This window comes from Bemisia tabaci, chromosome 3 (assembly GCF_918797505.1).
Source record: "Bemisia tabaci chromosome 3, PGI_BMITA_v3".
In the NCBI taxonomy this organism is placed as follows: domain Eukaryota; kingdom Metazoa; phylum Arthropoda; class Insecta; order Hemiptera; family Aleyrodidae; genus Bemisia; species Bemisia tabaci.
Window position 1 is genome coordinate 29,876,955 of NC_092795.1, and position 26,572 is coordinate 29,903,526.

The 26,572-nt window shown below is 42.0% G+C and overlaps 1 protein-coding gene across 1 annotated transcript in view; it reads left to right on the forward strand.

The window, feature by feature from the left end:
• Gycalpha99B (guanylate cyclase 1 soluble subunit alpha 2) overlaps window positions 1–26,572 on the forward strand; it is a 308,541-nt gene that overhangs the window by 34,591 nt on the left and 247,378 nt on the right. The window contains exon 2 of the mRNA XM_019040394.2: window positions 7,506–8,758. Coding sequence (XP_018895939.2) covers window positions 8,585–8,758 — 174 coding nt within the window. The 5' untranslated portion in view covers window positions 7,506–8,584. The remainder of the gene's footprint in view (window positions 1–7,505; window positions 8,759–26,572) is intronic.

The window sequence follows — 26,572 nt, forward strand, 5'->3', positions numbered from 1 at the left end:
GCCACCCGCGTTTAACCCCGTTCCGCTCAACAAATGAAGATATCATTTTTATCAATTATGAACGCGCGAGTTCCCTCTCGCTGGTCAATCATTTGCGCGGATATTAATGGCCGCCGCCGGGCGCCCGCAACGGGGAGGCGCCCGGGCCATTGTCTTCGCCCCGGGAAAAATACGGGCTCTACCTTCCCGATTTTTACGACGGATTTCGTGTCAACCCACGGTGATACTATTGTTGCCGGCCGTGGACCATGAGGACGACATCGGGGGTTCCCGGGTGAAAGAGGCCGAAACGCCTTCAATATTTTGTATCAACAACACGGACATCCGTACTGCGTGTTAAGGAAGAACGTGGTATGAATATTCGAGAGTTGCCAAATTTTCTTCGATAAAATGTTTATTTTTGAGGAAAAATATTCATATATTTTTTTTGAAATTTTCAGGCAATTTTGATCAAATTACAAAGAAAACTACTGAGAAATTGACCAAAACATATTCAGAAGTTTTTCTATAAATTAGCGATTTGTCGTAGGAAATTTGGCAACGCTTGAAGGTTAATACGACGTTTTTCCTTAGCACGGCAGCGTAGAACACGAACAGTAATATAACGCATACACACATTAAGGCGTGTCTATCATCGATCCGTCATCTGATTTGTCCTCCTTTGGATTCTTTTAAAGCTTACATTTTCGTTCATTGATGTCTTGTTAACATTGGTTTTTTCGTAGACTTTTCATAAAGAAGCGTCCCTCAAAATATATTGTCTGACATATTGTCTGATGAGCATAAAAATAAGCAGTTTTAATCGAATATTTTATGTCCAGCTCCTTCTGGTTCTCGTTCCACGGTGCATCGCGTGCAGAGGAAGCCAAAACGCCTTCAACGTTTTGGGTCTGCAACCCGGACATCCGCAAAACACGAATAGTTGCATCAAGGCGCTTCTTATATTGCCACATCGTGTTTGGGAGGTTTCCGAATTGTCTTTTGTCCCTTCACCCTATTGGTCTAATTGGCTCCCGTTTGAAGATAGGCCTCCGTCCACCAATTGGATCCCGTTTGAAATGAGTGACGCGCTTTTCGCGCCCCGTGTAATGCAGTGTGGCATGCAGTGCACGAACCGCATTCTCTGAAAGAAAGGAAAAAAATGAGAGGGAGTAAGTTTCGAGTTTTTCTTATCAGGGAGTAGATTACCACAGGAATTTTAAATGAGTTTTGTTTCATAAAAATGATGGGACTTTGATAAAACTGGGTAGAAACACTTTTGAAAGTTTCATATTTTGTTCTTTTCAAGAAAACATCGAGATTGCACTTTTGCCTACCTTTTTTAAGGACAGATAGGAGCAGAGCCCTAGAGTTGGTTCCTTCTCCCTAAACACTGCCATTTTGAGCACCGGTCTAAATTCGTAAGCCGGAAGTGTGGTAAATCGATATCGCGGTGATTGGAAGGAGAGGACGGAAGGAGAGGGTGAGAGGGGATGAGACGTGATAAACATAGGCGAGCTTGAGGAGCAAGATTGTTTATTAATTTCAAGAGCTTCATCCCTGCTTTTATCCTCTGGAAAGGAGGGTATCAATGTTGCCTCGGAAGGGTATAAGCGGTGAATCGGAACAAGCGGTTGCCCGTGACGTCAGAAGGGTGAATTGTTATCAGAGCAAAAGGAGCAAAGAGCAATCAAGGAAAAGCGTCGTTATCATACGATGCGATGTTAATCCCTTTCGCCAGTCTTATACTGCCGTGCTGAGGAAAAACGCCGTATGAGCATTCGAGAGTTGCCAAATTTCCTTCGATAACGTGTTTATTTTTGAGTAAAGATATGTATATTTTCCCCCGAAATTTTTAGGAACTTTAGGCGAAATTGCGAACAAAATTATCTGAAAAATTGGAAGGAAAATATTCAGAACTTTACCAGGAAATTTTTGTTTTATCAAAGGAAATTTGGCAACGCCTGAAGGTTCGCGCGGCGTTTTTCCCTAGCACGGCAGTACAGAAGTTGGGATGCTTTTGTCGTGAACTGCCGTGAAAGGCGTGAGCGCTGTTAGTTTAGGGCATTCAAAACATAGGCTCCCAGAGGTAAATTTTTAGCTCCGTTGTGAAATTGTAACGGTTGTGAATGACATAATTTAATCTTAGGGACAGAAGATAAGCACGATTTTAACCCTGGTAAGCCTCTATCTTTTAATCTCGAAAATAACTCCACAGCTGAATCTGGCAGGCTCGGCTAAAGATATTGTTTTCATTGGAGCTACTTTTGAAATTTAGTGCGTTTTATCTAACGGATTCTTATGGGATTTTTTCTATGAAGTAAAATGTATCCTTATTTAAATTTAGTACGTTAAAAAAAATAGCAGGGGAAAAAATAAATTGCCAAACAGGAAGTCTTCTCGATTAGACTAAAAAACACTTAATGTTCCGAGCATTCCTCGAAAATAAAATCGATTATTTTCATATACGCATAGATTGAATTGTCTCCTTGAAAAGGGGGTTTGAAAGTATCGTCTTTTTCTTTTTTTTAAGAGGATGGGGGTGGGTAAACGCGTCTATAACGGAAGACGACTTTCTCGTAAAGCATGACGCACATATTTGTGCCACCTGAATCATTTCGCGATTTTCAGACTTGATTCTTCCTTGAAATGAACGATTCGAGTCTCATATTTCAAAATTTTCACGAACTTTATTATTGTGTGGGCGGACTACCGAAAAAATCCTCCTGGATATTTTACTGAATTCGGCGGATCGTAAAAAAATCCTTCTTTCTCCCTCTCAAAGATTGGTGACCGTCCACACTGAAATAAAAACATTATTTTCCTAACGTTGCACAGGACTTCCGCCTTAAGCTCATATGAAAAAAATTAGAATTTGCAGGTGTCGGAAATTCTGGGAATTTCATATTTTAGAGGAAACTACCGAGTGAACTGAGCATGAGGAAATCCTTGGTTTCTACAATGAACAATTATTAGAGGAAATATGACTAAATGACCTAAACTGCTAAAATGCATGTGTCGAAATGGAAAATGCCATCTAATGACGTCACAAGGTGGCAGATTTTCTCACTTTCAAACCTGTTTTTCTAAAGTTTCCCATAGCAAATAAAATTATGAAAAATACTGCGAACGCAACTCATTAAGAACTCTCAAATGCAGCAATAAAAAAATCTCGCACAAATTCTACATCGAGCCATTACATATCGCTATCGCATTACGCTATCTTTTTTTTTTTTTTGTATATCCAATCGTTTATGTTAGATTTTCAGACAAAAAAACTACCTTTTCTTTGATTTTCGGACAAAAAACTACTGCTTATTTCCATTTTAATATCCACAAGTCGGAAGAAAAATGACCATCTCGAAGATAAAGAAATTGTTATGAGTCCAAAACAATAAGTGGATAAGTGAACGGGCGATCCGGAAAGCAGTGACCCTCGGATTCTGTTTACCGCTCAGTGGATCGAGTCAGTGAGAGAGGTCGGACAAAATTTGGAAATTTCAAAAGCTTATAACTGCGTTAGATCAAAACTTTGAGATTTCAAAAGTGGTTCCATCGGTTCCCTCGTGAAATTTGCTGCGAGAGTACCCCTTGCAATCTAAAACGTGACGAATGAGACATCAAAATTTTTAGTTTTAGTTACAAATTTCATGTTCGACCTCTCTAATTCACTCGATCCACTGTGTGCCGGCGGTAAAGCAGCGAAACGGTACAAAGAGTAAACAACGACTCAATTTCCTCTCGAACTTGGAACTTGAGTTAGAGCGAGTGCTGGATACTTGGCGAATAAAAATGCACCATAAGTTGGCTGCGACTTTTAATGCCCCCGCCAACCCTTTAGACCCCTCTCTCCCGGGTTTTGGAATCGTTGTCACTCGAAATAACCGATAACTGCGAGTCGTTCCCGCGATTATGAGCTCCAGCGCACCGCTGCGCATACTGATAAACAATGAGGAGATACAGTGTTGTCGAATGGAACAAGTCAAAGGACATTAGGTCACTAACAGTAAGATCTCGAGGAAAAAAAATATTCTAACTTTGTGTCACCCTCCACAGGATAAGGTGTCATAGAGCACAAAAACTCAAAATTGACCTATCGAAACACTGTTAAAAATCTGTCTTACTGAGAGCGAATGACCGGCGCAAAAATAAGCTCAGCGCGAATATCACTCCCACTCCGAATTGGATGGCTAACCTAACCGCGAAAAACACGTGACGAATTGATTGAGTTCCCCCAAAAGAGCGTAGATTCGAACTGGAGATGTAGGAGAGTTGTCCAAAGATTTTTGATGATGCAATACACTAGCGAACATTTTATCCTGTTCACTGATTACTTTGCTCTGAATTTGCGATTTGGACGCAGCAAATCACCCGGTCACACACGATGATAAATTGAAAATCCGTAAGATGGATCGTTAGGAACGCGAAAAGGTCAAAGCGCCTTCATTTCTTTGGATATGCAACACGGGTATCCGCTGAGGACGTTTAGTCGGACCCAGGCGCTACGATCTCGGTTGAACCTTGATGAACAGAATACCCCTTGTTCGGTCTGTATACTATTCTCATTCACTTGGTAGAAACTTTGTTGTGCTCTTCTTTATCAATTTATTAATTTAATTTTTATTTCACTACAAATGTTAGGAAAACTCTGATCACATTTTAGGCGATACGGCTACGTTTTAATAATTAACCTGACCAAAATCAAGAAATTAGAATACCGCCAAATCGTTGCAACACTGCCAATCGAATCGTTTCACTTTGTTTATTCCTTTTTATATTGTTATCAGCCTCTATTTGAAAACTCGAGTCGTAAATATATTTTTTGAAGCACCTAAATTGGTTTGTCTAACCCAAATTGATTATTTCTATTGAACTTACCTAAATTGAAATGAAATTTATTCTTGCCAATTTGCGATAATCATCACCAGTGCAGCTTCATATCCATTCCATATATATCCAGATAATCTCGTGTGTGTAAAACTTTATGGACCTGTTTTTTTACCGACTGAATGTTCATGGGAGAAAATCATACACTTTGTATCATTTGGTACATAGAGAGGAACATTTTATCGCACACGCTGTGATGAGGTTTGCGATTTTACTGACGCAAAGCATGATAACCAGTGACGTCAAACTTGCCATTACATGCATTTATAGCATTTACTTTGGCATATTGGCTTTGCACTCCATTTAAAACGCGCTTTCATTTTATAAGAATGCACATATGATCCGCATTGATGCAACCTTTCTGTAAATCAGTGCTTATTTTAATCAATCAAACGCACGGAATCAATTTTTGACCAACGTCAAACATTTTATAGGTATGGGAGAGGTGGAAAGGGTAGTGCCATCGCCGCACAGTGGAATGAGGCATTTGTATTTGACATTTCTACATTTTGCCGCAAATTTTGATACTTATTTTTTCTTATTTTATAGAAGGGTTGACTTTGCGAGGAAATTTTGCAAGGAAGCAAAAGAAATGACTTTTATACTTCTCTGTTTCGTTTTGACCAGTATATGAGTTTTTAAAGTTTTCACATCATGTGAGACCTCTCCCATTGACTCGCTCCGAACCCCGTTTGTTACAGATCAAGCAAACTACCAGTGGCGTGGCGTGAATTGCGATATATCGATTGTTAAGCCATTTAAACCTATGGAGAAGGATCGATAAACAGGGTGTTCGCAGCGGACACCTTAATAATCGATTCTTCACCATAGGTTTAAATGGCGTAACAATCGATATATCGCAAAGCACGCCATTGCACACTACATTTTGCGGGAAGAAACTACCATTCCCAGCTCATTATCCGAACAACGTATGCGCCACTATATGTTAGGTTAGGTTCGGTAACACAGTGCGGTCGCCGGTCAGCGCGCATAGCATATTAGCGCCTACAAGACTGCATGAATACCTCACGCATTGCGCTCAGCACAGTGCGGTCGCCGGTCGGCGCTCAGAGCATGTTAGCGCCTACAAGACTGCATGAATACTTCACGTATTGTACCGATCACAGTGCGGTCGCTGGTCTGCGTGAAACGTATATCGGCGGCGTGTGTCCGCACTCACATATCTCGTTTGCGGTGTCTAAAAATCTTCGCTTATATGTAATTTTGTTTAAAGGAGAACAAATTGAGATCATTTCTTGAAGTTGTTTGCAGAATTTTCTCCGCACAGAGAGGAAAATTCACGGCAGTTTTAAAGAATTGCCGTCGAGTAGTTTTCCGTTTAAAAGATAAAGTATGACAGGAAGCCTGCGACGTTGCAAATCGAGTTATGTGATTGCCGACTTATACCGTCGGTATAGATGGGTGAGCGTATGGATGAGCTGGAAGTGGTAGTATCTCATCGCATAGTGCAGTCTTATGTGCTGGTTACACGCTAAAATTTCCATCAATTTCCGATCAAATGGTGACTAGTGCGCACCATCTACCATCCAATTCCTGCGGCCTGCAAAAATTTGATGGTAGATGATGGAGCTGTGGGGCTCATCCTTCATCTGATTTCCACACAACTGTGCTTATTTCATGCTTATTTCAATCAACACGCTTCTTTAATTAATTTTACTCATCAATCTAGATAACTATCGACCGCCATCTTGGTCATAATTTTGATCGGAATTTGACGGGAATTTGATCGTGTAACCAGGCCACAATCGAAACTGTTCTTTATCTGAACCAGCCTCTTTAAGGAGCAGACCGGACTCCTCAACGACTCTCTGTGCGGCGACTTACCGAGGAGCAATTGCATTTCAATTCCATACATCCAAGTACCAAACAGATTGGAAGAAACTAGTTCAAGGAGAAGCGGAGAGTTAAATGAAACGACCATTGATCGCAACGACGTTTGAACTCGACCACGATTAAGATGATCGCTCAGATGAAAGAGACACGAAAAATAAATAATTCGAAGCGCCGATCCAGAGCACGTCAAAGGCGGCTGGTTTGGTCACGAGGTTCTCAAACCCAAAGCGAGCACCCACCAAAGCCCATCTATTTTAAAAATATTCCACGACACTGCAAATGAATCACTAAATACAAAAAGGGCCAGAAAACCAAATTGTTCAGGAGACACAAAAAACTGTTTATTTCGTGGCAGATATTTTTTGGAAAGTCGTTATGTTTAAAAAATCTGGCGCTCCGCTTCGCCCCGTGCCGGTTTATTTAAACATAACGACTTTCCAAAAAATATCTACCACGAAATAAACAGTTTTTTGTGTCTCCTGAACAATTTGGTTTTCTGGACATGTGCCCTTTTTGTATTTAGTGATTCAAATGCGTTACATTCCACTGTTTGGAATGACGACCTTCACCGATATCTGAGGACGACATACATTGTGACAAAATCGCAGTGTCCTGGATCTATTTTTGCATTTAATTTGGAGGAAATCCTCGCAAAATTTAAGAGTCGAAGGCTATGAGCTATCTCAATATTGACCTCAACTTCCTATGACTTTAACCCAATTAAAAGCTCTCATTTTAATGTATGATAAATCTAATTTCGGTTTATTTTGTTTTGCGATTTTCAGGTATGCTGGATTAGGAGCCTTTGCGAGTGATACAATCAGCTGTGGAACTCTCTCTCTCTCGTTGGTGAAAGAAACACAATCGTGGCTACTTAAAAGAAATTAGAATGAAAATTCGGCTCAACGCCCGGCCTTATTTGATTAATGAAATTATGAATTTTTAAAATTTTCATCCAGAGCCGCCCGCGAGCTAAACTCTCTGACCCGCTTTCAATTTTATATTTAATCACCAGTTGACGTTTACTGCAACAACAACGTACCTACTAATCGAAGTTCTCTTTTCTCTTTCCTCTTTTCGTTCTGGAAACAAGAGACCACAAGTGGCGCCTAATCACCTTCAATTTGTCGTAATGCTGATGTGAAGCTCATGTGTTAAATCTTTAAACTTAAGCAATAATGTGGGTTGGTTCTAAGTGGTCCTAGGTGGTTTTGAGGTAGGACCAAGAATACAGAACCACAGTCCAAATAAGGGCTCTTGACTCTGAGTCTTTCATGCCCGCCGGAAAAACAAGTTAGAATCAGAGCGTGTTATTTCAGCAAATTTAGTGTTAAAATAGTTCATTTTAAACCCGAATAAGGGTGCAAAGTGCCGAGGCTTTGAGATCCACCGAAATTATCACTTTGAAATCCAAGCGTGGAAATTATAGCCAATACAGCACCGTCGGAACCAGTTTATTGTTGAATTTTGGTCGGGATAAGTTTACTTACCACCAAAGCTTTCAATAACGTTGGATACGAAATTCAGAAAAAATCCAGCAGATTCAGCATATACGTGCAGGAACCATTTTATCATTAATTTTTTGTCTGAATATCGAGGCAAAAAAGAAAAATTGAAGATCCGAGAGTGTGACTATCTATCGATTCAGCGTGGGAAAGCAAGAACCAATTTTTTACTAGATCTTCAACTGATAAAGAATTTATCGTGAGGCTTTCTGGCTCCTAAATAAAATAATATTAGAATCCCAACAAGAGCATTTGAACCGACGGAGTGTGACTAGGCGGTGATTACTATACCCGATGAGCAAAAGTAAGGCGGATGTGAGTGCGACGCGTTGGTTTTAATCGCGGCGAGGAGATCCGAGATGGCATGTCCGTTCAAAGCGCTCTCGTCGCAAGCGAGTGGCGAAGCCGGTGCCGACGCCGGGAGGGTAGGCAAAAGGGAGAGCTCCGTGCACCTGGACCACGATGAAGAGGATGTAGCTACGCTCAACCTGAAGCACCTCAGTGACGCCATTTGCATCCTCACCAAACCCCCGGTAAGATTTTTGCATTTTTCCCTTGTGTGTTTTATCAAGTCAACCATACGTACCTAAGTGCATGATTGGGCGTATTACGTGAAATTGAAGGCGCGAGTAAGTGACTCATCGCTGGAGTAGATCCTAGCACCAGTATTTTAGATCTAGAGATTTTTCACGAAACGTGGATTTTTGTCACGGGACTCGCACGACGCGGGAATCGCCAGCGAGACCAGGATGAATGGGCCAAGTGCAATTAAAAGGCCCGACATAATTTATACCCCCACAGCGAGGGGTCGAAGGAGGGGGGATCGGAGTAGAGGGGGGGGGGGGACGTCGCGCGGAGCGGCGGTTAAATTGGCCAGATTTGATTGCTCTCGACTGCTCCCCGATCCCGAGCCATAAATTATTTTTCGGAGGAGGAATTCCCCCGCCGCACCCACGCCGCCAGACGAACTGTCCCCAGGAGCGCGGAAAACAAAAATATGGGGCGGATTAGTGAAGGTTGCCAAGTTATCGAGACGAATTAGTTTTTTTTTCGAGTTGTAATGGACCACTGGAAAAAGCACGGAGTTAAGCATTCTAATTAAGTAGAGGTTGGCCTATTATCAAGGAGGTGATAGTGCCTCTCTGTCCATCTTTGCTCTGTTTTTCAGTTTGCACTGATTCCTACCCCGGTCAGATGCATGCTCATTTTCTCGTTTTAATTTTTACTTTTTTTTTAGCGTCTGTTCCATAGTTGAGAATGGGCATGTAATTGGCCCAAAACGTCCTGGTTGTTTTATGTCTCCTCTAGCCTTGTATACCCATTTTTTTTTTTTTTTGTATTTCAGTGTCTTTTTATTGTTAAGCATTCTGATACATGTTTTCTCCTCAAAATTTCGATATAATGGGTAAGAAGTGATGAACGGTAGCATTTCATTTGATCAAAGAAGCCTGTCGCACGCTGATCAGTAATTAGCAAATGGTCTATTCCGTTCGGAATTGGTTCGAAATTCGATCGTCTATCGCGGCCTTTTCTGGTACCAGTTCTCTAGTTTACGGGCGGTTTCCATTCCAATGCAATCGACTCGTTGGAACACCGTCGCACACGCGGAAAATCCGTCGCTCCAAAGGTAGGAATTTTTGCCTGGCCTAGCGCAGCGACAGCGTGGTGGTGGCCGGGGGGGGGGGGGGGGGGGGGTCTGTCGAGGTGGCGCGGGACGTGCGACACGGAAATCCATGCAAAAACTTCCGGCTCCAGTCTTTGCCGCGCGTTTGCGTAGTGATGCGAGGGGGGCGCGCCCCCCGCCTCTCGCCGCCCCCTCCGCCCCCGCACTCGCGCCTTGGCCTGGCGCTAGAGCCGCATGCCGGGTGAATTACAACGAGACAGTGACACGCTCTCAATCGCGACCTTCCCTCCCCCCCCCCCCCCCCCCCGCGCGCGTTCCTTCGATTCACAAAAGCCGGTCTCTTTTTCAAAGACGCCGACTTTGAAATCTGCGAACCCGCCCACGCTCCGCCGCGTGTTCCCCGGTTGCCGTCTTGGACTCGGTCGTGTTGCACTGCCGTATCGAAGAAAAACGCCGTATTTAGATCAGGAGGAACAATCTTATGGGAAGCTGGGCCCTGAGAGCCTTAAAAATGCACGCATGACCGGGCCAAGGTTAAAATTGGATTGCATTTTGCAAAAAGGAACCAAGAGCAATTCAATGTCGTTCAGATTGTGCTGCTTGCATTCAGTGCAATAAAATTACTGAAATCCTGCAAAAAATCAAATATACAGGGTAATTTTCATCTTGCAATTACAGTTTATTGGGAGTAAGATAAACTTGTTTAGATGATCAGTTTTAAAAAAAATGCAATGCGAGGTAAAAAAAATGGCACAATCTGAGCAACATCGAAATACTCTCGGGTCCAATCGCCATTTCCCCCTATCCTCTCAGAGAGCATCAGGCAATTGGCACCTTCTGATCCCCTCTTCCACCCGTTGTCGCCAGCCTTTCACAGGACGTCCACGCCGTCGCTTTCCAGGAGTTCCGGGAGGAACCCAATCGAAAATCTACTTGGGCAACCGATCGTCTGCCATCCTTCGCGCACATGTCCATACCAGACCAACTGCTTGGACCTGATATCGTGCACGATGTCCTTCTCCACACCCATTATCTCGCGCACCTTTTCATTGCGGATACGCTCTCTTCTCGATATACCAGCAGACCTCTGCCAAAAGTCCATCTCAGTTGCCCTAAGCATGTCTTCAGTCCTTTTCTTCAGTTGCCAGACCTCACTCCCGTAAGTTACAATACTCTTCACGATGACGTTGTAAATTTTTCTTTTAGTCTCTTTAGAGATACTCTGGTCCCAGAGAACCCCATGTTGCATCGCGATAGCTTTCCTGCCTTGCACATTCCGATTTTAGCCCGATCCAAATTTCCGTCCTTAGTCAACCGAACTCCTAGATATTTATACTCTTCACAGTCCTGGAATTCCTCGGTCATCCTCAGTTCAATGCTTTGCTGATCACCGCCGATAACCAACTTCTCCGTCTTTACCAAATTGACTTCCATCCCCCAGTTACGATATACTTCCACTAACTTGCTCTTCATATAATACTTGCGCGTCATATAATTCGCATCTTCTTCGACCTGACCTGTTACCACCTGATCATCAGCAAAGTAGAGTATAAAGGGTGCCATCTTCCCGTAGCGGGACGCCCATTCCTGAACAGCATCTTTTCCATTCCTTTAAAACCTCTTCAAGGTACACTTTAAATAAGGTTGGCGACATCAAACAACACCCTTGTTTAAGTCCCTTAGTTAATAAAAACCCCAACAGTAACTCCCCATGTGATTTAAACCTAGAAAAAGCCCCACAGTACCTGTATAAGCCCTAGAGTACCTGCATACGGGAGAGTATTGCCATCCCAAACCTTTTACTACAGAAAAAGTGTGCCGCTCTCTGATTGATCGGCCATCATGGAGCCCCAAAGCTGGACCAATGTAAACAGACTAACCCCAGCCCCTCCGCTCCTATTTTGGCCCAAACAAACAAGATGGCAAAAAAGTTCTACAAACTATAGACGTGATTTTGGGTGTGAAAGAAATTTTTTTATATCGAACTTCTGAAATGAGTTCGGATCGATCTTTGATGAATATTTTTGCCGCAAATTAAGCTTTGAGTGTGAGTATCATTCATTTCTCAGCCGATAATACCTATTCCTCTGGGTCAGGTTTGTTTACATTGGGCCAACTTTGGAGCCTCATGTTAGTTTATAACTGATGTACCAATCAGAGAGCATACTCTCTGAGGAAAAATTAAATTGCTGATTTAACCACTCAATTGCTTAAAAAAGTGACTGCAATATTTCAACGTAGATTTCACAACACAAGAATGCTACTTTAACCACCCCCAAGGTTAAATGGTGCTGCAGCACAGAGATGGTAATACTCTCCGTTTACAGTTACTCTACTCTACCCCAATCGTGAGCAAGTGCGTGTGGTGAGCGGTTGACTTGGCGCATCCAAGTTGGCGTCAAGCTTTGTCTGTGGAAGCGTGGCTTAATCCCGAGCGTGTCGCTTTGAAGGAAGCGAGGCGTCGAGTGACGAGCCGCCAGCTGCAGCGCTCCCACTCCACGGCCCCGTTTCCGCGAGCGGCATCGTAATAAACACGAGAAAATGCGGAAGGGAAACAATATCGCAGACGCTGCGCCAGTGACGGAAAACTCTGAAAAGATTCTCCGCGGAGGTAAAGTCTTGCGTACACGGGATCCTCCTAAAGTCGAGGCACTTCGAAAATGGCTCATGGAAGAAAATGTGGATTGCATTTTGCAAAAAGGAACCACTAGCATTGCAATTGTTGCTAAGATTGTGCAAACTTCTTTTGTCTTAGAAAAAAACCCGATTATCCGTTAATTAGTTTCTATTTACTCGCTACAAACTGTAAATTTAAGACAAAAATTACCATCTAAATTTCATGGTTTTTCACAATTTCCGCAATTTTATTGCAAAGGATGAAGTTGCACAATCTTAGCATCATTGCAATGCTAGTGGTTCCTTTTTGCAAAATGCAATCCATATATCTGTTGCGAAAGTACAGGAACACACGGAAATATTAAATTGCTGATTTAACCATTCACTTACTAAAAAAAAGTGACTGCAATATTCCAACGTAGATTTCACAACACAAGAATGCTACTTCAACTACCCCCATGGTTAAATTAGCTTACAATAGTGGTTAAAGTAGCATTTTTGTGTTGTGAAGTCTACGTTGAAATATTGCAGTCACTTTTTTTAGCAATTTAAATGTTAAATCAGCAATTCAGTTTTTTTTCGTGCACGATTCTCATTTTGGTGGTTCAAAATTTCCACTTATTTTTTATCTTTTTAAAGAATAGGTATCTATATGCGTACTTGCTTGGAATTCAAATGAACATTGAGAGGAAGAAAAAAGGACAATGTCGAGAAATAGTACACAATTTTGCGTACCACCGATGATGGGTCCGACGTATTTATGGTATAATGAACTCTTGCATATCGACGGCGTAAGTCCGCAATCACATATCTCGTTTGCGGTGTCTGAAAATCTCCGCCTGTATGTTATTTTTTTAAAAGGAGAACACATTGACATCATTCCTTGAAGTTTTTGAAGAATTTTCGTCGCACAGAGAGAAAAAATCACGGCAGTCCTAAAGAATTACCGTTGAGTAGTTTTCCGTTCAAAAAATAAAGTATGACAGGAAGTCTGCGAAATCACAAACTGAGTTGTGTGATTGCAGACTTACACCGTCGATATGTATTAAATCAAAACAAAATGTATAAACATGATTTTCTGGCTTTATAATTCCGTTTGATTTATTTCATCCATGTCGATGGCTAAAGTACGAAACCACGTATCTCCATTGCGGTATTTCGAATTTTTTGCTCTTATTTAATTTTATCAAAGAGAAACAAGTTTACTTTACAGCTCGGAATTCTTACAGAATATTCTGTCAACAGAGCAGAGGAAAAATCAAGGAAGTTTTCACCCACTCGTCTTCCGAATAAAAAATAGAGTGCGACTGGAAGTCTGCGGAGATACATGGTTTCGCTTTTTAATATGTAGTTCTTTTCCACAAAAATACGTGGGGTCATCCTTCAAAAAAGCAGCATAAGACAAGAAATCTGGAACGTCGCAAACTGAAGCGTGATTTGGTAGTCAAAAAATTCTAAAAAATTTTTTTTGTAAACTTTATGAAAAAGGGGCATAATATAATCGAGCTGCAATTTTCAGTTTCAAAGTGCGCGACAATTTGTGGAGAATGATCCATTTATATCTCAAAAATCGTCCCTTTATCGCCGTATCTAAACAACGCTGGGAATAATCTTCAGTGCAGCTGTCTATTGCACCAGACTCATGGTCGCCAAGGTTTTGCCGTCCTCTTAAAACGCCATCGACTCAATCATTTTCCGAAGTGAACTTTTCCTCGACAGCATTCGACTCTGAGAGCGAGCGGTCAGGTCATCGCCGGTCGTTTCAAATCCAATATTTCCACTCCGTCCGCTGCATGGAGGGGTGGCAGGGGGCCGGAGAAGGGGGGCTGGGGAAGGGTTGATTGAAATTCCGCAGAAATCGTGCTATGACATTGCAACTCCGTCACGGTATAACTGCGGCGAAGGCTACCCTTCGTCCCCGCCCCACCGCACAGTGGAGTGTGCCTTTAAAGGGGTCAGACATGAAAGACTAACTGCAAATTTTAATGTTCAATTTGTCTCATTTTAAGTTTTAAGGGGTGTCTATTAAGATTAATTTTACAAAAATTAATTTAAGGGACCCCTTACAATAATTTCCACGTTTCACTCCAAGGAAGATATGAGTTTTCAAAGTTTCTACGTCATGTCCGACTTTTCTCACGAGTTCGTTCTGCTGCTTGCTGCAGGCTGCAGGGTGCAGGAGATAACTATTCGTGCTCCTATGCCTGCGAGATTGCCTAGCCGGCCAACTGAAGGGGTTTGACGGACTCCGTTCAATTCAAGCGATTCCGTTTATCGTATCTCTTATTTAATAGAACGTTTTATCAATCTATATTATAACTCTGCTGGTTGGTTATTGAAATTGATTGATGAAGCGACAAGGAAAGGGAGAATGGAACGTTTTTATTGGTTTCAACTGGTTTTTGTTATGGATAATGAGGAAAAATGATGGATTCATCTCCCCATAGGTTATCGTCGCAGTTAGCCTACTATTTACCTTCTTCCTCAATTGGAGCCACCCGCTTCCATCATTAAGATTGCTCCACTATCTTTGTTTGAAGGGTGTGGAGGACAAGGCGCACAAGTGCGGTTTTTGAAAAAATGAGATATTAGTGATTGTAAATAAAACTAGTCTTACTTCATATTTTGTGAAAAATTTGTTCCCAAATTCCAAGTTTTAAGCATCCGACAGTTGGTTTGAACTTTCTCTGCACCATAAGGATCCATGCAATTTCAAAACTGCAATGTACATGTACATGTATTTCTCGAAATACCAAAAACTGCAATTATTCGACTTGTCCGCCGAACCCCTCATTTCTCTTTGTACATAGCATCGTCTGTCAACTTCAATAATCAGCCTGCAGGCCTGCAGGCACTTCATTGTTATTAATTCGGTCGGATTTGGAAGGAAATTTGATTGCAAAAAGTCGGTCGCTTTTGCTACGGCCACAGTTGGTCTCTCGCGGGTTGCCGTTAGTTAGTCTGTTACTCACCCTCTTTGTCTATTGCAGTCACCCGGTTCCACCTACAGGATTGCTTCATTTTCCCTTTGTCTATAGCTCAGGTTTTTTTTCACGGATCTCGACCAGTGGCGTTGCGTGCTTTGCGATATATCGATTGATATTCCATTTAAACCAATGGAAAAGGATCGATAATCAGGGTATTCGCAGCGAACACCTTAATAATCGATTCTTTACCATAGGTTTAAATGGCAGAACAATCTATACATCGCAAAGCACGCCACGCCACTGATCTCCACCACCAACACTCAGGTCTTAGGTTTTTTCTTCAATATTTTTTTATTTTCAGTTTATTTTGCGACCGAAAATGACCCAATTTTAAGTCGAAACGCCTCGAGTTTTTTCTGCTATATTTTAACCTTGTTTCCCGTTTTTCCTCCTTGTTTTCCTCCTGTCCCATTGCTTTGTCCAAGAATATCAATAACGAGCCCACTGCCCGGCGTAATCTTAGCGCCGTCGGACAGCGTAAGCCGGGGAGGGGTCGGCGGGTCTGGACGGACGATAAAAATATTGAATTTGGCCCGGGCGCTTTGTTCATGTCGTCTGTAATTTTCTGCTCGACTCGCCCTGAATAATGAGTCGGACGGGCGCGAAGACGCTCGCGATCGGTTTTTCATCGCGCATTGTGATCGGGAAATGATAACTCGAGCGCTCGCCCCTCCCGCTCGCGATGCGTGCCACGTTCGCCTCCAAGGAGACCGCCGCCGCACCGCCGCCCGTTCCCCACACCCCCGTTGCCCCGTGGCGCAGTTTTATTTCATTGGTGGATCCAGACACTACGAACAGATCGTTTTCGATAGTGGTTCGATTTATCATTTGGTTCAAAACAACAGAACATAACCTCAAACAGAATTTTCATGATTTCGGTCGGAAAAGCTGAAAATGAGAAAATTCCTAACTATTTCACCTTGCGATGCCATTTAGTACTCATATGAATCAAAAATCTATCAGAAAAACCCGTTTCCTCAGATTACTCGATTGACTTTTGAGGCTCTGTTTACATGTTGAACCAATCGATATCGATAAAATCTCACCTATTTGATGTATCGAAAACGATCTATGGGAAACGGGGGCGGAAGAAGGTTTGGGGTGGGGGACTTTCTCTGAAAATTGTTCGAAATTTAAAAGTATCTAACATGCGGTTCGAATCGATTTCGTCGAAAGATCACCAAATACATGCATCCTTCCTCCGTTCCTTTTGCCTTCTCTCTCTTTTTGTGAGGGCCGACAGGGAGGGCGGGGGGGGGGGTGCACGCCCCCTATCTGCCTTTGTCTTATGAAATTAAGCGAATAGCTCCCCCTACTGTTCAAAAAATAATGTTCGTAATTTGATCAGAAGTATTTGGGGATTTCAAGGAAAAATTATAAGAATTTTCCTGAAAATGAATAAAAATGGGGGGGGGGAGGGATTCGATTACCATTGTATGATATGGCGTTTTTCCTTATCGCGGCAGCTTCATATTAAGTGTAACGCCACACAGTGAAACAAGCCATTCGGAGAGATCGGCATGAAATTTTTGACTAAAACTGAAAATTCTGTTGCATATTTTGTCACACGATAAGATTTTAGGGGTGTTTCTTAAGAAAACGGCTCAGCTAAAATGAAGGCACGACTCCTGAAATTCTACTTTCCATATTAACAAAGATGTAAGCTTTTGAAGCGACCACATATTGTCCGAGCTCTCCTATTGACTTGCTCAACTGTGCGCCGTTAGTTTTTTTTGCGGTTTTTGCAAAGCGTGGTCGTCCAACTCGTAAGTCTCGTTGCAAGTGCGACTTCCGCTCAAGTTGCAAAACCCTCCCATGCGAGAAGTGTTTATAAAAGACAAAAACGGTCGGAGAGAGAGGGCATTCGCAGCGAAAAGCCGGGGCGACGAGGCGTTGGGAAGGGGGGTGGGGGTTGCTAGGTGAGGGTAATGAATACGGAGCCCGTCGGAATGTCAGCCGCCAGGGACAGAGATCTCGAGGGGATGACTGATGCATTCATCTCCATGCGTGAATTTAAGGTCTGACTTTAATACTCGCAGCAAACCACTCCAGATTATTTTAGCTCGCTGCTTTTTGCTCCGTTTCGTCCGGAATCCTGGGCCGGGCCCAACGCGAGAAACGTTGTACAGGGTGATTCGTTTCAGTCAAAAATTAGAGACGGAGCAAAGTACTGCCGTGCTAAGGAAGAACGCCGTATGAATATTCGAGAGTTGCCAAATTTCCCGTAACATGTATTTACGACGACATTTATGCATATTTTTCCTTGAAATGTTCAGATATTTTAGATTAAATTGCGTATGAAATTTTCTAAAAATATTAGGGAGAAATATTCACAATTATCCTTATTAAGTCCGTTTTTATCGAAGAAAACTTGGCAGCGTCTGATGGCTCATACGGCGTTTTTCCTTAGCACGGCAGAGTAGGTCGAGTCATTCTGAGAGGTCAGGCATGATATTTTTAACTAAAACTTTTTAACAAATTTTGCTTTCTGCATCTGGAAGAAAATTTTACGATGAAACCAATGGAGCCACTTTTAAAACCTCAAAGTTTTGTAGGAACGGAGTAATGAGAAGAGAAAATTTTGAGATTTTTGAGAAAAATGAAGATGAGAAACACTTTTTCGTATTAAAAACTGGATGACAGCACAGCTCCAAAAAGGAAACAAGTCCGTAAAAAATTTCATTCCCAAAAGTGTTATTTCGACCTAAAGGATTCACTGCTGAAACCACCCTGTAACTACTGAGTGCCCACTCTCATGGTTTACATTTAGAAAATTCAGGCTTGTTTATTGACTACTTTTGCAGCGACGGGTATCTCTTACTGCGTACGGGAGAAAAACACAGTCGTCCTGAAGACTAGAGGAGTGCTCGGACGTTAGCGAACGAAGGAGCAAATATTATTACACATTGTTTAACCAGTAAATCGTCCAAGTAAGCCAACCCGAGTACGTTCCAGGATTACCAAATATCTCGGCGCATGATACTCGAGACTGGGACGCTGTATTGCCGAATCGCCAAATATTTTCATACCGAATTTCAACCCCCAGAACTTTTTTCATTTGACACTCTACAGATTTTTTATACTCCGGGGGTTAAACGTCACATAAGAAGGTCACAGTGGGGTCAGTTTCGCTAGTCGCAGAATCCTGTTTTGATAGCTTAAGGTGATTCGATGGACGCCGTATTTTTTTGTCAAAACGACGTGCGATATTTCGCATCGATTGGTTCCATTTTTTCAGCAACTCGTCATTTTTCTCGAATTCTGAGATCGCAATTCTGTCTTCAGGAGACTAAAGAATTCACCTACCAATTTTGACAAACAAATTCAAGGTAATATAGGCGTGGGTTTTTTTAGAGGGAAAATGGCGTATTCGCGTGCAGTTTCGATATCATTATAGAATGCGATATTTTTCCTCTAAAAAAACAACGCCTATATTACGTTGAATTTGTTTGTCAAAATTGGTAAGTGAATTCTTTAGTCTCCCGACAAAAGAATCGCGATCTCAAACTTCGAAAATAATCACGAGTAGCTGAGAAAACAGAACTAAACAATACGATGTATCGCATGTCGTCCTGACACAAAATTTAGCGTAAATCGAATCACCTTAAGCTGATATACGTATTATCAGAAAAAATGAGAAGAGTTGTTATAATTTCCACGTTCAAGACGGAGGCATCCCTCTTCGAAACACACGATGAATGACGTCATCATCTGCGGTATTGTGTACCAGGGTTTCTTCCATTTCGGTTCCATCAATCCTGCCATTCAGCTACCACAGTGTCATTCTGTAACCCCTAACACACGATCAAAGTAGACTCTCAAAGTGGCACTAATTCCTTAATTTCTCAGTCTGTCCTGCTCGAAATTCCCTGAACATTTCAAGGTGTGATCTATGATGTGTCTCCAACACATCGATGACCTTCAAAGATCGTCAAGCCGGCGATCTTTGAGACGCTAACAATCAACAGTGCCATCAATGTGCTTTTTTAAGAGGCTTTAATTCGATCGTGTGATACGGGCTTTTAATTCACGAGTCCTGCTTGATTTGAATCGAACCAAGAAAGATCCAGTTCAGTGGCGAGGCGTGATTGATCGATTTTCGATATTTCCCCATTTAAAACGATGGTACATAATCGATCATGAAGGTGTTCGTTGCGAACACCCTGTTTATCGATTCTTTCCCCAGGTCTAAACGCGTCAGATCAATCGATGTATCGCAAAGTACGCCACGCCACTGATCCAGTTAAATCTTACCACGATGGGGAAGGCACCGCGGAGGGATTCAAAGGCGGCAGCAGTGCTCGTCCTCGAGAGATCGAATCGGGGACACTTAATATTTCGGTATTCTTGCGGTAATCTGTTGCGTCCGGTGGCTCACCGAACAGCGGCGCCAATCATCCGGAAAAATCCCAGATTTCCCTGTGGAAGTCATCGCGAGAGGAATTCGTGGCTGGAAGCTCGTCGACACTGGCGGAAAAGACAAAGAGGCGGGATTTCAAGATAATGACAGGACGCGGGGCGGCAAGAGTCCTGCTTTCCGATCGAATGCTTTGTTTTCATTACCGAGTCCCTAGCGACCGATCGGATTATGCTCCTAAGACGGGCCTAGTCCGGACCCTCGTCCTCTTCCGGCAGGATCTGCGAGGCCGCGATTACCTAGGCAGTGCGCGACGGAAAGTCGGCCGCGCGAAGTCAATCGCATGGTATAGGCACAGACGTTCCTTGTAAAAATAAAATATTATCATTTTATTCAAACAACCATCCGAAGTAAGGGAAGATCTCCACTGCTGTGTCACCCGATTGTGATATGGTTCTCATCCGTGAGCTGATTAATGAAACTGGAAGATAAAGCGATAGACAAGCGTTAGTCTATTACAGCCATCTGTTATGACCAATAGGATGGTTCAATGACATTTCGACGCCGATTTTTTGTCCGCACACCTGGTTCTTATAGTAGTTTATGTCCACGCGTTTCTTCTGTAGGGGAGTTCGTGCCGTAGTACCTTAATTTATTTTGCAAGGAAAGCTCCGTACTTTTGAAGGATGCCTATCATTCTTAAAATGTTGGAGCGCCTTCAATTTCGTTTGATTCTGTGCAACACCTCAGATGTGAAATAGTTGCTTGAAGCGCCGTGGCACGCTGCGGCGTGGCGGGCGGCTGGCCAACTCCCAACGCGCATCGACGCCTACAAACCTAAGGGGATACTTCAGGCATTGCGCAATGCGTGAAGTGTTCCCTTAGGTTTGAAGGCGTTAGTGCGCGTTTCGTGTCGGTAGCACGCCGCTCCGCTCTGTGTTCGGCTCTAATATTTAAAATCGCGGAGTCGGCGTTTTTCAGCTCATGATTTTGACATTTTTGCACATTCTGCATGGATTTGCCTCATTTAAATTGATGGGGGAAAAATGTATTAAAGGAAAATATAAAATGTGTTTTGTAAATATTAAGGTGGCTCCGTGTCAAATTTAATGAACCCTAAAGCACTTTAATTATTTCTTTTATCTTTTGGTTTTCCCCATTTTATATTCATTTTCATATAGTTTCTTTCAACACAACTCTTATTTTACGCGTGGACGTAAATTACTGGACAAAACAAGCAGGCGGACAAAAAATCGTTGACGGAATGTCCCGAAACCAATAGGATCGCACAAGTTTTCTTTTGTCTACTTTGTCTATAACTTTGTCTATCAGTTTCATAATCAGACAAAGAGAAAACTGAGCGATCATTTTGGTGGAAGAAGGCTGTTGTAATGGACATAGGAAGTGCGTGACAGATTAACTGTAGTTAGTCCACCGTCTTCCCTGTTAGTCTATTACAGTCATCTGTTTGACCAATAGGATCGCACAAGTTTTCTTTTGTCTTCTTCGTCTATAACTTTGTATATCAGTTTCATAATCAGCCCGCAGAGTTATGTTGTACATCAGTGAAATGTCCTCTTGAAACTAACAGTAAGATATAAGTAACAAACGCGTAGGTCCAATAAACGGAGTCTCCTGAATTGAACAGAGTCCGTCAAACCCCTTCAATTGAGCGGATAAGCAATCTCGCATACATAGGAGCACGAATAGTTATCTCCTGCAGTCTGATCGTTAAAATGTAGCGTTTCTCCTTCGGAGAAGACCAGACTGAGGAGGAGTGGAGTTACGTGTTCGATCGATTTTGTGAGTCGTTTTCTTTTTATTGTGCCTATGTCGGATGGAATTAGGGAATCCAATTTGGCGATCCGTAGTAAAACTCCGAATTAATAGTCAAATTTTCAAAATTAAAAAAGAAAGAAAGATAGCAGATGGGGCCTGCTATCTGAATGATATGTGACTAACAGATTTGTGTGGATCACGCGGTCAATTTCGCGTCGCCTGCGTAACCGTCTGTGTAACCGTGGTTAGAACAAGACACTGATTCACAGCCGCCTCTTCGAATTCTAAATAGTTTTTGTGACGTATTGAGAAGCTCCTGAATATCACGTTTCTAAACGTTAGGAAGATGGTCTTTTTATTTTTTGGTTGTGTATACATCCGAAGTATCAAAAAACTTTCGCCCTTCATTCAGTTGCTTTTTAGAGTGAAGAGCAATAAGATACAGGATAAGCAAACTTACAAAACACTGCAGGTCTGTCGGACAATGTCTCTTAAAAACGCTGGACTTTTAATTGATTCCTCAATATTTCTTAACGATGAGTCAGAAAATGATTACGATTTTTCTCTTACACTCATCAATTCTCCGGAATATCATTTTTTTTAAAGCAGCGGATTTTTTTTTAGGAAATAATTAATTTGCCGAAAAAGTAATACGTTATTGAAAGAAGCTAAAGTCATTTTCTTGGAGCAGATTATCATTTTCGACCACAGGAACAAAATGAAAATTAGTTTCACCAATCCCCGGGTTTACACTTTTCCCGTTCTTTCAGATAAAAACAAATCGATTTAGTTTCTTACTGTGGAATATAGGAGGATTATGTCTTCTCATTAGGAACTTTACCTCATCAGAAGCTTTTGTCAGGCATGCTAAACATGATTTTCCTCGAATTAGCTCACTTAAAGAGAAAGACCGTCATTTTCAACCTCAGCTCTGAAACAGACGTGGATTGCCCCTTTGACGACTTTATGAAGATTTCTGACATGTTATAGTGCATCTTTGATAATCCTTACTTTCAATATATCAAGGGCTGAAGTCGACAAATGCGTATCTCAGATTGCGACGTTGCCAGTCTTCTCTCATTTTTATTCATTTAATAGAAAACCAACCAACCATCTCTATCGAAATTTTTCGCGACTTTACCCCTACTTACTCAACCAACAGAATCACATAAATTTGCAAGAAAAAATCTTTATCGGTTAACTTTTAAGTAAATAAAACACGATTACAGACTTTTTAAAGTGTCATTTGAATCGGGATACGTGCGAAAACCGGTAATGTCCATTTTTCCAGTCTTCAGTTTTTTTGAGTTGATAATACGTTTAAAGAGTTGATACTACCATGAATGTGATGAAAAGACTCGTTTTGGGATTAAGATAACCCCGGAGACGAGTATTAATGCCGCTTTCGTGGTTGCATCCAACTCCGAAAAGCATTATCAACTAAAAAAAAAAGAATACTGGAAAATTGGACATTCGCGGTTTTCGCACGTCTCGATTCATTTGAGATCCGCGCTTTTCGCATTAAATGATCGATTTATAGCTCTCCGAACACTGCCGTGCTAAAGAAGAACGTCGTATGAACATTCGAGAGTTGCCAAATTTCCTTCGATATGTTTATTTTTTAGGAAAATTATGGGTGTTTTTTCTTCAGGAACTTCAGGTGAAATTGCAAACAAAATTATCCGAAAAATCGGGAGGAAAATATTCATAAATTTACTAGTAAATTTGTGTTTTATTAGAGGAAATTTGGCAACGCTTGAAGATTCATACGGCGTTTTTCCTTAGCACGGCAGAACGGTCCTCAAAAGTTCCTGATTTGAGTTTTGAAAGGCTGTCACGAATGCCACTACCGAGTCCCAGCTAAAGTAACAGGTCCGCGGAAAGATTAAACGTGGAAGGGTCAAAGTGGACGAAGACAAACGCGGCGGCGGTTTGCTTCAATTTAAGGAAGAGAAATGCCCGTCGAGCGTGTCGGATTTTCCCGGCCGATTTTTCAGTGAATTTAATGGCATCAAATTTATTTCAATTCCGGAAGATAGCGCGCCGCTCTATCTGACCAACAATCATTCGAACGAACGGTGTTTTCTTTGAGTTGAAAAACGGGCTGCCGTTTCATCGGAGGCAGGCGGGGGGGGGGGGGGTGGACGAAAAAGGTCGCCCGGAAAAAAACGGCGTGGGCTCGGGGTCTTCGAGCAAAAAATGGCGTCGTGTGATTTTTTTTTTTTTTTTTTTTTCGTATGAGGGATCATCAAAGGTTCGGTTCGAAGTGTAGGCGTGTTGCCGCTTTTCTCCTGGGCGGATGGACGTGCATTGAAAGCTTCATTGGTGTTTGGGAGTAAATCAATTGCCTAAGTTGAGTTCAAAACACTTGTCGCGCGTTGACCCTTTTTAAGGCCCGGGGAAGTTTTCACACTCGTTCTTAAAACGGCTCCTTTCCTTACGGTTGCCGAATATGGTTTCGGTTACTCAAGTAAGGGAGGTTTGGGGGAACATTTAATATAAAATCATAAAAATGACAATTTTTGCGAACCTTCATAGGCGTACCTAGGTCATTCTGCGAGAAGCCCTTAATTCACACCTCTCATAGAAAAATTTAAGCAGAATGATTTTCTCTTTTGTCCACATTTTAGAGTAGTGTAGGTTGCCGACATCTAAACGAAAAGCAACGTGACTCGTGAGTTGCTTCGGGGCAAGAATTTGTGTTTATTTATTCAGTATTTCCGCGGTAGAAGTCGGAAAGTGTGTAGCTTGCATAGCGCACAGTAGAGGGAACCAATGATTTAGGCCAGATATGATGAGGAAACCTTAAAAGTTCATCTCTTCGTGAAAACAAACGTGAATAATGCTAAAGATGGTTTAATTGGTATTCGCGTGAAATGTTTCCTATGATACACTCCTTGAATTGTGTAATGAGACAATATTAACATCGAAATTTGTAGTTTCAGTAAAAAGAAATGTTGTGGCCAACCACTCTCAAAGGCGCGCCAAGCTGTGCGACGTTTTAAAATTCATACCACATTCTAGACCGTGGGCCAGCGAGAGGGGGGAGGGAGTTTACCCCTCGTTGGCCCACTGTCTGTTCGGACCCTCTGGGGATGAAAAAAAATAACCACAGCGTGCCGTCCAGGTTCTTCTTGTCATTCAGCGCGTCTCAAACTGCGCTGCGCTAAAGAAAAATGTCATATAAATGTCTAGACTTTGCCAAATTTCTGTTGATAAATACAGAATTTACTACGTACATTTTCTCAAATTCTTCACAGAATTTTGATCGCAGTTCAACATATGCTGTGCCTGAAAATGTCGATGAAAAATATCTGTAAGTTTTCTTCATGATGTTTAGGATCTAAAAGAACTGAAATTTATTACAGAGTGAGAGTATCAAAGGAAAAGTAAACATATTGTCCGGAAGTTTGGGTGGAGAACCGTAAACTTCTTCTCTTTTCGCTCCATGAATAGGTTTTAAGCATTAAAAAAGAGATGCAAGGGTATATCAATGGTACATTTGCTTGATGTGCCGCGCGCCACGGCACGCTGTGGCGCAGCGGGCGGCCGGCCAGCATGAAACGCGCATTGGCGCCTACAAACCTAAAGGGATACTTCAAGCATTGCGCAATGCGTGAAGTATTCCTGTTAGGTTTGTAGGCGCCAATGCGCGTATAATAAATATATTGTCTGATAGTTTGTGTGGAGAACCGTAAACTTCTTCTCTTATCGCTCCATGAATAGTTTCTAAGAATTAAACAAGAGATGCAGGGATATATCTTTTGATTCTCGGACAAATTTTTAGTTTTCTCAAGAAGATCAGGAGAAAAACAAGAGGCACTTCAAGGTTTGCACCAGGGGGTTTTTCCCTTCAAAATCAGGGAAAATCGCTTAATTTAAGAAAGGTCTCATACTTTTTGGACTATACATGCGTCGAGAGAGGAAATCTTGCAACTCTCGAATTTTCTTGTACCGTTTTTCCTCAGCACGGCGGAACTTCTCGCATCCACAGCGATCCATTCCTGGTCTTAGCTTCGTCGTTCCGCTCACTCGGAAACGAGACCTCAGAACCTAATCTCACCATTTTCGACTAAACTTTTGTTTCTTTATTTTATTCATTTACTTTTTATTTTATTTTTATATCAACTTCCTCGGATTTGTTCAGGCCCTTCCCTTGTTTCCTGGGTTGCCGCATTAACGCTTCCTTTCTAATCCTCCTCCTCCCCTCTCCTACTCCGCTGCGGACGACGCGCGACGTAGCATTGCAGTTCTGCTTCCTCTTGTTTTCGACCCCGATTTTTCCGCTTTAATTCTTTCCAGTCGGGTTCGTATTACTTTCCACTCGAATCTTTTGGCTTTTACATTGTTCGCCATAAAACGGGAGTAATCGTCATTAACTTTTGTTCCATTGCCCGCTTCGGTTTAAGAGATGTGTCTGCAGCGGGCCGATTGTTGAAATTGATAGACAAAGAAGACAAAAAGGATTCTATCGGTAGAAGTAGGCGATTTCAATGGACAAAAAAGGCAGGTAATAGACTAACTAACCGTCCTGGTCACATTTACATCAATTTTTAGGAGTTGTGTTCTGCGTATTCATATTTCTAGAAACGTGTATCCGAATGAAAAGTTTAAAGGCTAATTTTAGAGCAATTTAAAGGAGCTAAAGAAATCAGGCAGCTGAAGGCTAATTTCCAAAGCTGCTTTCAGTTTTCAAAAAACATTTTTCAGGATTTCATTGAATATTTTTTCTACGTGACCTATTAATAGAAATATTGGAGTGAGAACTGGACTGGAATTTCAGTCTAGTGCATATTTTGCTCGCAGAGAACCTACAAATAAATGAAATCCACTTTGCAAAAGCGGATTTAGAAAGAGCATTTGATTTTAGAGTTTTAAGCAAAAAGGGTAGACTCTGGTGTGCCCTTTTATCACTCAGGTTTTTTAGGGGGCAAAATAAAATCCGAGGTGGAACGAATGCTGAATTTCACTCCAATATTTCTCA